The sequence below is a fragment of the Salmo salar genome, chromosome ssa07 (genome assembly GCF_905237065.1).
Source record: "Salmo salar chromosome ssa07, Ssal_v3.1, whole genome shotgun sequence".
Taxonomy (NCBI): domain Eukaryota; kingdom Metazoa; phylum Chordata; class Actinopteri; order Salmoniformes; family Salmonidae; genus Salmo; species Salmo salar.
Genome location: NC_059448.1, coordinates 55003185 through 55017975, shown reverse-complemented (window position 1 = coordinate 55017975; position 14791 = coordinate 55003185). Strand labels below are relative to the sequence as shown.

General features: G+C 45.2%; 1 protein-coding gene across 10 annotated transcripts in view; it reads right to left on the bottom strand.

Moving 5' to 3' along the window:
- The window catches only part of LOC106609771 (nuclear respiratory factor 1), a 39617-nt gene extending 25436 nt beyond the window's left edge, over positions 1 to 14181 (bottom strand). For 9 of the 10 annotated variants that reach the window (XM_045722279.1, XM_045722283.1, XM_045722281.1 and 6 more), the window contains exons 1-5: positions 14030 to 14181; positions 12197 to 12433; positions 11381 to 11495; positions 10993 to 11119; positions 8945 to 9085 (exon numbers count right to left, since the gene is read on the bottom strand). In XM_045722279.1, the coding sequence (XP_045578235.1) occupies positions 8945 to 9085; positions 10993 to 11119; positions 11381 to 11495; positions 12197 to 12407 (594 nt within the window). In that variant the 5' untranslated portion in view covers positions 12408 to 12433; positions 14030 to 14181. The remainder of the gene's footprint in view (positions 1 to 8944; positions 9086 to 10992; positions 11120 to 11380; positions 11496 to 12196; positions 12434 to 14029) is intronic. The other variant, XM_045722280.1, reaches the window with a different exon arrangement.
- Between the last annotated feature and the right edge of the window lie 610 nt (positions 14182 to 14791).

Sequence of the window (14791 nt, the reverse complement as noted above, 5' to 3'; positions counted from 1 at the left end):
TGTATTGTATAACATAATGTCCTAGGGTTGTCATCTGATGAAGATCATCAAAGGTGAGTGCTGCATTTAGCTGTCTTCTGGGTTTTGGTGACATTATATGCTGGCTTGAAAAATGGGTGTCTGATTATTTCTGGCTTGGTACTCTGCTGACATAATCTAATGTTTTGCTTTCGTTGTAAAGCCTTTTTGAAATCGGACAGTGTGGTTAGATTAACGAGAGTCTTGTCTTTAAATGGCTGTAAAATAGTCATATGTTTGAGAAATTGAAGTAATTGGATTTTTAAGGTTTTGAAAATCGCGCCACAGCCTGGCAGTGGCTGTTACGTAGGTGGGACGAATTCGTCCCGCCTAGCCTAGAGAGGTTAATCACCACATCCTCATCGGCAGACTCAGTAGCCTTGGTTTCTCAAACGATTGCGTCGCCTGGTTCACCAACTACTTCTCTGACAGAGTTCAGTGTGTCAAATCGGAGGGCCTACTGTCTGGACCTCTGGCAGTCTCTATGGGGGTACCACAGGGTTCAATTCTTGGGCCAACTCTTTTCTCTGTATACATAAATGATGTCGCTCTTGCTGCTGGTGAATCTCTGATCCACCTCTACGCAGACGACACCATTCTGTACACTTCTGGCCCTTCTTTGGACACTGTTAACAACCCTCCAGACGAGCTTCAATGCCATTCAACTCTCCTTCCGTGGTCTCCAACTGCTCCTAAACACAAGTAAAACTAAATGCATGCTCTTCAACCGATCGCTGCCTGCACCTGCCCGCCTGTCCAGCATCACTTCTCTGGACGGTTCTAACTTAGAATTTGTGGACAACTACAAATACCTAGGTGTCTGGTTAGACTGTAAACTCTCCTTCCAGACTCACATCAATCATCTCCAATCCAAAGTGAAATCTCGAATTGGCTTCCTATTTCGCAACAAAGCATCCTTCACTCATGCTGCCAAACATACCCTCGTAAAACTGACCATCCTACCAATCCTCGACTTCGGCGATGTCATTTACAAAATAGCTTCCAATACCCTACTCAACAAGCTGGATGCAGTCTATCACAGTGCCATCCGTTTTGTCACCAAAGCCCCATTTACTACCCACCACTGCGACCTGTACGCTCTCGTTGGCTGGCCTTCGCTTCATAATCGTCGCCAAACACATTGGCTCCAGGTCATCTACAAGACTCTGCTAGGTAAAGTCCCCCCTTATCTCCGCTCACTGGTCACCATAGCAGCACCCACCTGTAGCACGCGCTCCAGCAGGTATATCTCTCTGGTCATCCCTAAAGCCAACTCCTCCTTTGGTCGTCTCTCCTTCCAGTTCTCTGCTGCCAATGACTGGAACGAACTACAAAAATCTCTGAAACTGGAAACACTTATCTCCCTCACTAGCTTTAAGCACCAGCTGTCAGAGCAGCTCACAGATCACTGCACCTGTACATAGCCCATCTATAATTTAGCCCAAACTACTACCTCTTCCCCTACTGTATTTATTTATTTTGCTCCTTTGCACCATATTATTTATATTTTATCTTTGAACTTTCTTCAAACTACAAATCTACCATTCCAGTGTTTTTCTTGCTATACTTTATTTACTTTGCCACCATGGCATTTTTTTGCCTTTACCTCCCTTATCTCACATCATTTGCTCACATTGTATATAGTCTTATTTTTTATTTTTTTCTACTGCATCATTGATTGTATGATGTTTTACTCCATGTGTAACTCTGTGTTTTTGTATGTTGTCGAACTGCTTTGCTTTATCTTGGCCAGGTCGCAATTGTAAATGAGAACTTGTTCTCAACTTGCCTACCTGGTTAAATAAAGGTGAAAAAAAAACAACAAAAAATTACAAAAATAAAAAATAATAAAAATAAAAAATCGAGCGCTCTCAAACTTCCCATCATTCTGATTACGGTAGTCATTTTGTCACCCTCATCATGGCAAAGACACGGAGAAATGCATATGATGCAGCTTTCAAGTTGAAGGCGATTGATCTGGCTGTTGGAAAAGGAAATAGAGCTGCTGCACGGGAGCTTGGTCTTAATGAGTCGATGATAAGACGTTGGAAACAGCAGCGTGAGGAATTGACTCTGCAAAAAGACAACTAAAGCTTACTGCTCTTTTTTTTTTTTTTTACAAGCCGTGTTTCGTTAAAGCCTATTTATTTTTGTTACAAGCCGTGTTTCGTTAAAGCCTGTGTAAAGTTAATTTGTTTCAATGTACCGGTAGGCACCTGCGGCTTATAGACATGTGCGGCATATTTATGTTCAAAATAATATATATATTTTTTAATTCAGTGGGTGCGGCTTATATTCAGGTGCGCTTAATAGTCCGGAAATTAAGGTACTTACCTGCAGCTTGCTGAGGTGGACTGGGCCCAGAAATAGGATTTCTAAAAAGGAGACCACACTGCACTGAGGTCTATCTACAGGCCAGTCTATGACTGAGGCTCCAGTCTGCCTCCCTGACTGATGAACTAACACAATCTTGGCCTAATGGCTCTGAACTTGGGTGGCACTGAATGGAAGAAAACAGACTGAAACCTAGAGGGACTACCTGGACTGCGCTCTTTCCTTTTCCGCTGAAAAACATTTTACAACTTTTCACTGTTGCCTGCCCAAATGAACAAAACCCTGTTCTGGGCAGAAAACCTGAACCGCCTCAATAGCTGACACTCTAGTCTCCATCAGTTGTACTGTAACAAACAACTACATCCAGATAAACACACCCATTTTCACTGGCCAGATTAACCACAGTTCAATAACATGTTAACAGACTGCTGTAGTGACCAGAGGAGATTCACTACAGTTCAATAACATGTTAACAGACTGCTGTAGTGACCAGAGGAGATTCACTACAGTTCAATAACATGTTAACAGACTGCTGTAGTGACCAGAGGAGATTCACTACAGTTCAATAACATGTTAACAGACTGCTGTAGTGACCAGAGGAGATTCACTACAGTTCAATAACATGTTAACAGACTGCTGTAGTGACCAGAGGGGATTCAGTGAGATTAACCACAGTTCAATAACATGTTAACAGACTGCTGTAGTGACCAGAGGAGATTCAGTAGTAGTTTTAAACCAGTAGTAGGTGGATGATGTTTCATTCATTCTCCCTACTGTTTAAGTGGTGTGCTGTACTCTGTGAACTGTACTCTGAACAGTTAGGATTGACGACTAACCACAATGAAGCCTGATTGCTTGGACTCATCCAACCTATTGCATAAGAGGCCTCATTTATTTATTCTGATTTGCCCCCTCTTCCTGGGAGACGAAGGGGGTGGAACACACACACCTCCGCGCGCCTTACCAGTCCCCCGGCGCGCCTTACCAGTCCCCCGGCGCGCCTTACCAGTCACCCGCCGCGCCGACCAGTCCCCCGCCGTGCCGACCAGTCCCCCGTGCGTGTAGCCCTGTGTGTGTGTGTGTCTCCTCAGTGTCCCCGGCCCCAGCTGTCCTCAGTGTCCCCGGCCCCAGCTGTCCTCAGTGTCCCTGGTAATACTGGGGCCGGGGTAGGGATGGGGCCACTGCAGCATCTACCCACATTGACATCACTGAGTAAATTTGGCTAGAAATAGAAACGCCACAAAGCTATCCAGTTTGCTCTGTGTTCTGAGAGAGTAGACAAAATGGCGGTGCCTTGACTGGCTCTGGACAGTCTGAAACATGGATGGGTAACCTCTGATAATAACATATCATACTAGAAATTGTTTGAGAAAGCCATTCTGACCCGTCTTCGTCTCAGTCCTGCTGTAGTTGCAGCCAGTGAATTAGCGTTTGGAGAAACCCTCTCAAAAACAACAGAAACACACATTTGTCAGAGTTTATAAAATGGTGACCGACAAAGACTAGTTTACTAATGTAGCAGGTAGCAACAGCTATAGTAAGCTCCTCAGTGCCTCTGTTTCTCCACCTGTAGCTGGTGAGGGGGGGATTGGGGGACAGATGGCCTAATTACAGTGACTGTGTGTGGCGTTAACCCCCCTCCCTTTGGTCTAATCCGGCAGGCTATCAGCCAATCAGCAGCCAGCCACTCCAAACCCAAAGAGCTGTAATTATGGGCTGGCTCACCCTGGCTGGTCTCTTGACTCACCTGCTGCTCCTAGGCTCTCCATACCACCAGCCACCAGGGCCCTCTCGTGAACTCCCCAAACCCAGCCAGATGAGCATCTCCAGGGATAGTCAGACTGACTCCCCTCCCCTGGTTGTCACTCAATCCCTATCCATCTTACAACCTCTTATTTGAGCCTTTCTCCTGGCACAACCATGTCTTCCAATCCACTACTATATTTAACCTTTATATGTATACAGGTTTGTCTCATTGAGAGCATCTCTTTTGAAAGAGACACCTATTCAGCATAGTAGCAGTCGAGAGATTACATCTCCACAAAGCCCATACTCTCCCGTCACTCTGGCCCCAGCCAGGTGAGTGTCCTGGGATACTGCGTTGACCTGGCTCTCCAGAACCACCCCCCCTCGTTGCAAAACCTGGACACATACAAATCAGCTGGGCTAGATAATCTGGACCCTCTCTTTCTAAAATTATCCGCCGCCATTGTTGCAACCCCTATTACCAGTCTGTTCAACCTCTCTTTCATATCATCTGAGATCCCTAAAGATTGGAAAGCTGCAGCGGTCATCCCCCTCCTCAAAGGGGGTGACACTCTAGACCCAAACTGTTATAGACCTATATCTATCCTGCCCTGCCTTTCTGAAGTCTTCAAAAGCCAAGTTAAACAGATCACTGACCATTTCGAATCCCACCGTACCTTCTCCGCTGTGCAATCTGGTTTCCAAGGTACTAAACGATATCATATCCACCATCGATAAAAGACAGTACTGTGCAGCCGTCTTCATCGACCTGGCCAAGGCTTTCGACTCTGTCAATCACCGTATTCTTATCGGTAGACTCAACAGCCTTGGTTTCTCAAATGAATGCCTCGCCTGGCAGTCGCTATGGGGGTACCACAGGGTTCAATTCTCAGGCCGACTCTTTTCTCTGTATATATCAATTATGTCGCTCTTGCTGCGGGTGATTCCCTGATCCACCTCTACGCAGACAACACCATTCTGAAAAATCTGGCCCTTCTTTGGACACTGTTAACAAACCTCCAGACGAGCTTCAATGCCATACAACACTCCTTCTGTGGCCTCCAACTGCTCTTAAACGCTAGTAAAACTAAATGCATGCTTTTCAACCGTTCGCTGCCCGCACCCACCCGCCCGACTAGCATCACTACTCTGGACGGTTCGGACTTAGAATATGTGGAACTCTACAAATTCCTAGGTGTCTGGTTAGACTGTAAACTTTCCTCCCAGACTCATTAAACATCGCCAATCCAAAATTAAATCTAGAATCGGCTTTCTATTTCACAACAAAGCCTCCTTCACTCACGCCCCCCAAACATACCCTCGTAAATCTGACTATCCTACCGATCCTTGACTTTGGCGATGTCATTTACAAAATAGCCTCCAACACTCTACTCAGCAAACTGGATGCAGTCTATCACAGTGCCATCTGTTTTGTCACCAAAGCCCCATATACCACCCACCACTGCGACCTGTACGCTCTCGTCGGCTGGCCCTCGCTACATAGTAGTCGACAGACCCACTTGCTCCAGGTCATCTATAGGCCTTTGCTAGGTAAAGCTCCGCCTTATCTCAGCTCACTGGTCACGATAACAACACCCACTCGTAGCACGCGTTCCAGCAGGTATATCTCACTGGTCATCCCCAAAGCCAACTCCTTCTTTGGCCGACCTTTCCTTCCAGTTCTCTGCTGCCAATGACTGGAACGAATCAAAAAAATTGGAGACTGATATTTCCCTCACTAACTTTAAACATCAGCTAACCAATCGCTGCAGCTGTACATAGCCCATGCAATCTACCTACCTCATCCCCATATTGTTTTTATTTATTTTTCTGCTCTTTTGCACACCAGTATTTCTACTTGCACATCATCATCTGCACATCTATCACTCGTGTTAATTTGCTAAATTGTAATTACTTCGCTACTATGGCCTATTTATTGCCTTACCTCCTCACGCCATTTGCACACACTGTATATACACTGCTCAAAAAAATAAAGGGAACACTTAAACAACACAATGTAACTCCAAGTCAATCACACTTCTGTGAAATCAAACTGTCCACTTAGGAAGCAACACTGATTGACAATAAATTTCACATGCTGTTGTGCAAATGGAATAGACAACATGTGGAAATTATAGGCAATTAGCAAGACACCCCCAATAAAGGAGTGGTTCTGCAGGTGGGGACCACAGACCACTTCTCAGTTCCTATGCTTCCTGGCTGATGTTTTGGTCACTTTTGAATGCTGGCGGTGCTTTCACTCTAGTGGTAGCATGAGACGGAGTCTACAACCCACACAAGTGGCTCAGGTAGTGCAGCTCATCCAGGATGGCACATCAAATGCGGGCTGTGGCAAGAAGGTTTGCTGTGTCTGTCAGCGTAGTGTCCAGAGCATGGAGGCGCTACCAGGAGACAAGCCAGTACATCAGGAGATGTGGAGGAGGCCGTAGGAGGGCAACAACCCAGCAGCAGGACCGCTACCTCCGCCTTTGTGCAAGGAGGAGCAGGAGAAGCACTGCCAGAGCCCTGCAAAATGACCTCCAGCAGGCCACAAATGTGCATGTGTCTGCTCAAACGGTCAGAAACAGACTCCATGAGGGTGGTATGAGGGCCCGACGTCCACAGGTGGGGGTTGTGCTTACAGCCCAACACCGTGCAGGACGTTTGGCATTTGCCAGAGAACACCAAGATTGGCAAATTCGCCACTGGCGCCCTGTGCTCGTCACAGATGAAAGCAGGTTCACACTGAGCATGTGACAGAGTCTGGAGACGCCGTGGAGAACGTTCTGCTGCCTGCAACATCCTCCAGCATGACCGGTTTGGCGGTGGGTCAGTCATGGTGTGGGGTGGCATTTCTTTGGGGGGCCGCACAGCCCTCCATGTGCTCGCCAGAGGTAGCCTGACTGCCATTAGGTACCGAGATGAGATCCTCAGACCCCTTGTGAGACCATATGCTGGTGGGGTTGGCCCTGGGTTCCTCCTAATGCAAGACAATGCTAGACCTCATGTGGCTGGAGTGTGTCAGCAGTTCCTGCAAGAGGAAGGCATTGATGCTATGGACTGGCCCGCTTGTTCCCCAGACCTGAATCCAATTGAGCAAATCTGGGACATCATGTCTCGCTCCATCCACCAATGCCACGTTGCACCACAGACTGTCCAGGAGTTGGCGGATGCTTTAGTCCAGGTCTGTGAGGAGATCCCTCAGGAGACCATCCGCCACCTCATCAGGAGCATGCCCAGGCGTTGTAGGGAGGTTATACAGGCACGTGGAGGCCACACACACTACTGAGCCTCATTTTGACTTGTTTTAAGGACATTACATCAAAGTTGGATCAGCCTGTAGTGTGGTTTTCCACTTTAATTTTGAGTGTGACTCCAATTCCAGACCTCCATGGGTTGATAAATTGGATTTCCATTGATTATTTTTGTGTGATTTTGTTGTCAGCACATTCAACTATGTAAAGAAAAAAGTATTTAATAAGATTATTTATTTCATTCAGATCTAGGATGTGTTGTTTAAGTGTTCCCTTTATTTTTTTGAGCAGTATACTTTCTCTCCCCCCCCCCCTTTTCTCTATTGTGTTATTGACTGTACGTTTGTTTATTCCATGTGAAACTCTGTGTTGTTTGTGTCGCACTGCTTTGCTTTATCTTGGCCAGGTCGCAGTTGTAAATGATAACGTGTTCTCAACTGGCCTACCTGGTCAAATAAAGGTAAAATAAAAACACCTTCCGTCACCCCATTGCCAACCAGCTTTGGCAGAGTGAAGTAAGGCAACAGATCGTCCTCTCAACTCATATAAAAAAATATATAACCGTCGAGATTCTTCCTGGTTCTATCACGCCTGCCCCAGAGACAGGATTGGCCGCTCCTCTCCCTGTGATTGACTGTTTCTATCCCTGTGGGCTCAGTGATTGGCTGCCTCTGTCCCCTCTCCCTGGGGTAGTGTCTCTGAGGGCGAGCCATGGTACCAAGTCTCTGATGATGACGATCCAATGACTGTGTCAGCAGTGAAGTAAACAAGCTAGCGCCACTTGGGATGAAGACTACTCTGTGAGCCATCTCTGGGCTGTGTTCATTAGGGCACAGCGAAGCAAAACACTTTGGAATGGAAAAACAAAAATGAGTGCCTCTTACTTTTTGGATAAGTTCAGATAGCTCCTCCCCGTTTCAGTCCGCTTCATGCCTACAGAACAGGACTCTAGTGTGGACCAGGGCACAGCGTTCACTACTTTCTCTTCCTCTCATACTGACTGGCACCACACCCTGACAGCCAAATGAAGGATATCTGCCTCTTAAAACGATACGGGCATATCGGAAAGCCTGGCTCATTATGGATTCCAAATCTGTCTCATGAAGATATTAGATTACAAACTAGAATCCAATAGGATCTATAGTTCTAACGAGCAACTCATGCTGGAGAAACTAGTGGCAACTATCATCATGAGAACAGGTGACAACCTTGACAAATTGACCTAAAAAGGGGCATTTGACCTTGAAGCATGTCATTTTCTAGCGTAGCCAACGCATGAAACCATGGTCTGAGCAGTGAGGGATTTATAACCAACTGGCGCCATCTGCTGGCCAGACGAGGGTTCTCATCTCACCCATAAACATGAATAAATATAGCTGTGTGTGTCAGTGTATCATCTCACCCATAAACATGAATAAATATAGCTGTGTGTGTCAGTGTATCATCTCACCCATAAACATGAATAAATATAGCTGTGTGTGTCAGTGTATCATCTCACCCATAAACATGAATAAATATAGCTGTGTGTGTCAGTGTATCATCTCACCCATAAACATGAATAAATATAGCTGTGTGTCAGTGTATCATCTCACCTGTGTCATCTTGTCCACAGAGACGGGGATGCCGTCAATGGTGAGGGGGGGCAGCTCGGAAGTTAGTTCCCCCCCGGGGGGGGCGTGCTCGGCCAGGGCATTCTCCAGGTCCTCCAGGATCATGCCCTTGTACTTCCTCACCTGCAGGGAGAAGGAGGAGGGGTAGGAAAAGCATGGGTTAGTGGACGACCCAGAGTAGGGGGCAAAGGTCAAGGGAAGGTTATCCCTAACCTTGTAAAAGCAGTCTGAGAACCAAACATTGTGACATAGTGAGGTACTCTGCAGGCTAGGGCTGGGTAGATATGGCCAAAACCTCATATCCTGACATATGTATCATTATCGTGATATGAAATGACCTATCACGATATAGCACATTTTCTGTCAATTCAATGAATAAATAGTTTATATAAAATGACCACATGTAAAGGCCTATTACTTAATACATTTTGAATTCTACTCAAAAAAGGTACTTACTCATATTTGATTATTTTTTATTTTATTTAGAACCTTTGTGCAAATTTTCTATTAAGCATGTAACAAAATATAAAATATGAATGTATAAAATCTAAAAAAGGTAAATAGAAAACACCTCAACTATAGTTGCAAACTAAATAAAAATAGGCCGAAAATATATATTTTTGGTGGGGGTGGGTGGGGGCTTGCCTGTGCAGCCCCCCCAATACGTGTCACATATGGGGTGGCAGGTAGCCTAGTGGCCAGAGCGTTGGACTAGTAACCGAAAGGTTGCAAGATCAAATCCCCGAGCTGACAAGGCAAAGATCTGTCGTTCTGCCCCTGAACAAGGCAGTTAATCCACTGTTCCCCAGTAGGCCGTCATTGAAAATAAGAATTTGTTCTTGACTGACTTGCCTAGTTAAATAAAAGGTACAAAATAAAATAAAAATTTGGTGCCTTGGGTCGAATTTTAGCACAAACTCACGAAACCCCTGTTTCTTGACCGTGTAAATTGGGGCCATGTCTTTGCAGATGGAAGTTGTAACGGCAGCTGTTCTCTCCTTCCATCTTCGTGATTCTTTGCCATATGGTGCCGCGGGCAAAAGCCTCTTGCAACGTCTGAGTCGGGGGTTTGTTTTGAGCACCCGACTGTACTTTCTGGGGTCTCATCCGTAGACTCTCTCCGTACTGTTTTACATGATTTTTGCGTAGGTGGTAAAAGAGGTTAGTGGTGTTTGAGCCTGTTGTTGGGACCGGCCTGCGGCATATTTTGCAGAGGCCAGTTTTCTGGTCCGTGTCAGACTTTTCATACCCAAACCACGTCCATCTGACAGAAGCAGCCCCTCTTTTAGGTACGAGCTCCTTGTCTCTGTGCTCTGGGTCACGTTCACGCTCCTCCATGTTTGTTTGTGTTGCAAATTTCCTTCCGCATAGCATCGTCCAATTGATGAAAAATATTGACGTAAAGAGTGTGATTTGCGACACAAAGAAATAAACTATAAGAGCATAATATGAAACGATAGACGTTTTTCTATCGTCACACGATATAGATCGTCCTATCGCCCAGCCCTACTGCAGGGCATAGAGTCAGTATGCATTGAGACTACTGTTGGTAGGATGTTGACACTGCGACTTGAATGGCCAATGCAATGGATGTTCTGGATAAAAGACTTTAGGCACAAATCTCAGATCAGAATACAACCCCTTAAATAGTAACCTTAACCACTAGGAAGGAAAAACGTTTAGGGTAACTATTTGTCGACACTGATATTTTCAAAATGCATCCGTCTTTTCCTTGAGGTAAGGAAAGGAAAAGCCCTCGTCGAGCGAAGACGATGTTTCAGTCTACTGCTTTCACCAATCACAGATCAGCGTTTACTTCAACCAATGAAGGACAGAAGAGCGGATGCACTGAGAAAAGTTGAACTGGGCCATTGTTTTAACCCCAATGTAAGGCAGGAACAGTGAACACACTCCTTATATGAAACACTAACTCCTTTTTCTTCTGTGTTACAGATTCAGCCACACATTATGAGGCGGCAACACATCATCCGTCTGTGTGGCTGACGTGTGGCAGACATGCTTGCACTCACCACATTCTCCAGCGGCGCAGCACCAAACACCTTGAACAAAGCGTTGGGCTTGGAGGGAGAGATGCACAGAACTATGGCCTGTTGGCCAACTCTGGTGGTGTACTCATCCAGGGTGGCTCGCAGTTTCCTACAGACACAAACACCACGAAAATCACTCAAACGTGCTCTTCCTAGTCACGGGGACGATAAAAACAAATAGCCGTGACAAATGACTGTCATTCCATACTTCAATTAAAATAAAATACCCCCTTTCAGAAAAAACTAATTACAAATAAAACTAAATAAAGTAGGATTCTGTTCAGAATGACAAGAGAAAAAGAGCAGGAAAACAGTTTCCTAGGTGAGTTCTAGAAGATTTTGGGGTCATAGACAGTTTTGGGACGTTCACCTCAGCAGGCGTGTCTGCTGTCTCTTGCGGATGGACGGGTTGGACTCGAAGATGTGGGGCCTCTTGCGTTTCTTGCCCGTTGCTACGGCAGCAGCTGCAGCCATGCCTACTGGGCCTGTGAATAGAAACAAAACAGTTGAAATGGAGCAGTTCGCATTAGTGGTCTGACAGCACCATCTGCTGGTCAGTTATGTACATTACAACATGCATATGAAAAAACATCTATGGATAGGAACGACAATGACTCTTTTAGGTGAGGGGATCAGTTCAAAGACTTGTCAATGTCATGTCTGAAATAAGTAGTTGGGGAAAAGATTCATAAGAGTGTAGATCCGTCAAACTCAACTCTGGATTCCAGGTCCCACTGCATTTTCTTTCACTGTTCCCCTCTAATCAGGGACTGATTTAGACCAGGTGTGTAATTCCCCTCTAATCAGGGACTGATTTAGACCTGGGATACCAGGTGTGTGTGCAATTAATGATCAGGTAGAAGAGAAAACCAGCAGGCCCCGGACCTCATCGGGTCAGAGTTGAGTACCCCTGGTGTAGATAGACATGTTATGTACAGAGCTGGTTATGATCGCCTACTCTACATGACAGACAACCATGTCTTTCTGTTAAACACAGCATTCTGTCATTTTCCTAATGCGTGACCCTGATACAAGGGTCCCATGACCTAGCTTTGGCAGAGCAGATCCTGAATACAGTAACCTCTTCAAGACAGAGACCAAAGCGCTCATTTCACTCTGCTACTATGAATAATAGACTGTCCGCCATCATGCCAAAGACCCCCTCCTCTCATTGGCCGGGGCTCACCTGCGGCTGCCAGGTGCGCGGTCATCTCGTCATTGCCGGCCGAGTGAAGGATGTCTGAGTCATCATAGGCGTCGTCGTCAGGGGATGAGGGCGAGTCCTCGTCGGCGCTCAGCATGCTGTGATCTGTGTACGTGGCCACATGTACCTGCTGCACGGCGTGCTCCTCGATGGTGGTCATGTGCTCGGTCTGGTGAACGTTGTGGTCCTCCATGGCGTGGTGCTAGCCTCAAACACTAACTGAAGAGAATTGAAAATAACTTATTCTATTTGCATGGAATAATTCATATTTTTGCTGTCTCAGTATGTAACAGGCTGGGACAGCCATAGAGAAGTGCTCCTGCCTCCTGGAGCAGAGTTGGGGTTTATGTGCTTTACAGCAATAGTTAGTACATGGGATATTGATGCAAGCAACCTGGACACACACACGTCATTCAGGGGTGTGTATAGGCCCCCGCCCACTTCTACTGTGATACTATCCCAGAAGTATGTTAACAGGGCTTAATGAAATAAAGCTTGTTATGTCTAGGGGCTATATATGAACATGTGTACTAGCTACATTTGTGATACATGACATAGCTAATGATGATGCATATGGATCTTCCAGTAGTAATATTGTCAGTGTAGACACATTGATGCAGTGCCTCTGTACTTATGTTCAATAAATGTAAATAGCATGTATAATGGCTGAGGTTGATTATATTCATTCAAAAGGCATGTATTACTTTACTACTCAAAAGGATAATTGAGTATTGCCCTGGGTGACCAATTAATGATATTTCAGAATAGATTTGGGGGTGGGGGGAGACAGGAAATGCAAAGATTGAATGTCGAATGGCTTGCATGATGCATCTTTATAAACTGTTATATAGCCCTACTGTGAATTATGTGAGGGGGAGAGGCTGTACATAGATGGTGAGACAGACAGGGGCAGGAATGGGCTGGCTAGCCAACCAGTTAGTCTTGACAAATTATCAATTGACATCGAGATTGTCTAGGTAACAGTAACTCAAAATGAGGTTGCACTGATAAGCATTCTCTGTCTCTGCTATTAAATACTCCCGAAAGATGATACGTATGCGAGCTATATTGATAACAGACCATAGCTACTAGCTAGCTAACGCTACCCAACCTGCCATTCAATGGCGGTGGATAGACCACAACAAGTTAGCTGGTTAGTGGCTAAGTTAAGTTAGCAAATGTGTTTCGCTAACACTGTTTAACAGCATTTCTGATCAAATGTTATGGTTATTTTACTAGCCATATAGTTAGCTAAGTTACTGTTAGTTAGCTCCGATTATGCTTTTAAATATGACAAGAACCTAAATAAACCTCTTATTAACGTTAGCTAGCAAGTCAACCATAAAAACGCAGTTGGCTAGCAAATGTCCAAAACACATTTCGCTAGAGAATTAGCTGGCCAAGCAGCTGTATTTAGCGACATACTGGACAATTGTGTAAAAACTAGAACAATTATTGGAATCAGAATCCAAAATATTGCATGCTAACCAAGCATCGCATGCGATTACATGTGCTGTGTACTGGTAAGCTAAAATAACGCGACTACTGTAGCAGCGAACCCGCCATCTCGAGCTACAACTGTAACACAATACATAACAGGCCTAGCGGCCTACACCAACGCTATTGCTGCATTATCTCGACTTATTCTCAGTGTGCGCAAAGTGTATTGTCGTCAAAAATGCCAAATACTCGTTTTTTTTGTTTTCTCATCGGTATCTAAAACAATCTGCATCTTTTCGCCCCTATGCTGCCGGGTTTGTTGGTGCGGCTGCGCCGGGGCTGAAATAGCTGGAGATTGCGCGGTAGGGCACTAACCTCAGAGCGGCTGCGCTACTTCGGGCCTGCGCCGTACGATGGGCCTGGGAATCCGAGCTGTAATGGAGGACAAAGAACAGCCAGCCCGAAAACACACCGGAGCTGAAGCTCAGCGGTCCCACTGATCTACAACACCGGCCTAACCACGCCCCTTTCAGTTCAACATCACCGCACGGCAAAAGGAGATTTTTCTTATTTTATAAAAAGTTAAACATATAGCAAATATTGTTCAGTATTCATTCAATATTATCCATATAGCTATGTTTATTTTGTCCGCAAAAAAATATACAGTATCGCCAACCCCCCCTGAAATAAGTAGTTGTTTTTATAAACATCGCTAGCAAAAACAATACACGCAATTTGAATTACATACCTACTGTACAAAATAGGATAATATGTTATTTCTAATGATGTCAACTTTAAACAGCTGCTGTTATCGACAATGTGTTTAGAGTTACCTTTCTAGCTAATAGTCTATGTTATAGTTTACACTTCTTCCAATTATAGTGTGGGGAGGTAATGGAAAAACGATCTACCAAATCTATTAATTTTAAAATGTTGATTACTTCTTGCGATTATCATTCACCTGATGATAAGATAAGGCATGTGGAAAACATTTTTGCTAAGGTATTGTAACGACCCTGGGTTTATAAGCGCGGATATTTCAGTATGTTTAGTTACCGGTTTTCCTGGAAGGGGGGTCCCTGGGCAAGAAAAGGTTGAAGACCCCTGACCTTGAATAATGTCATATTTTGGGAGGTC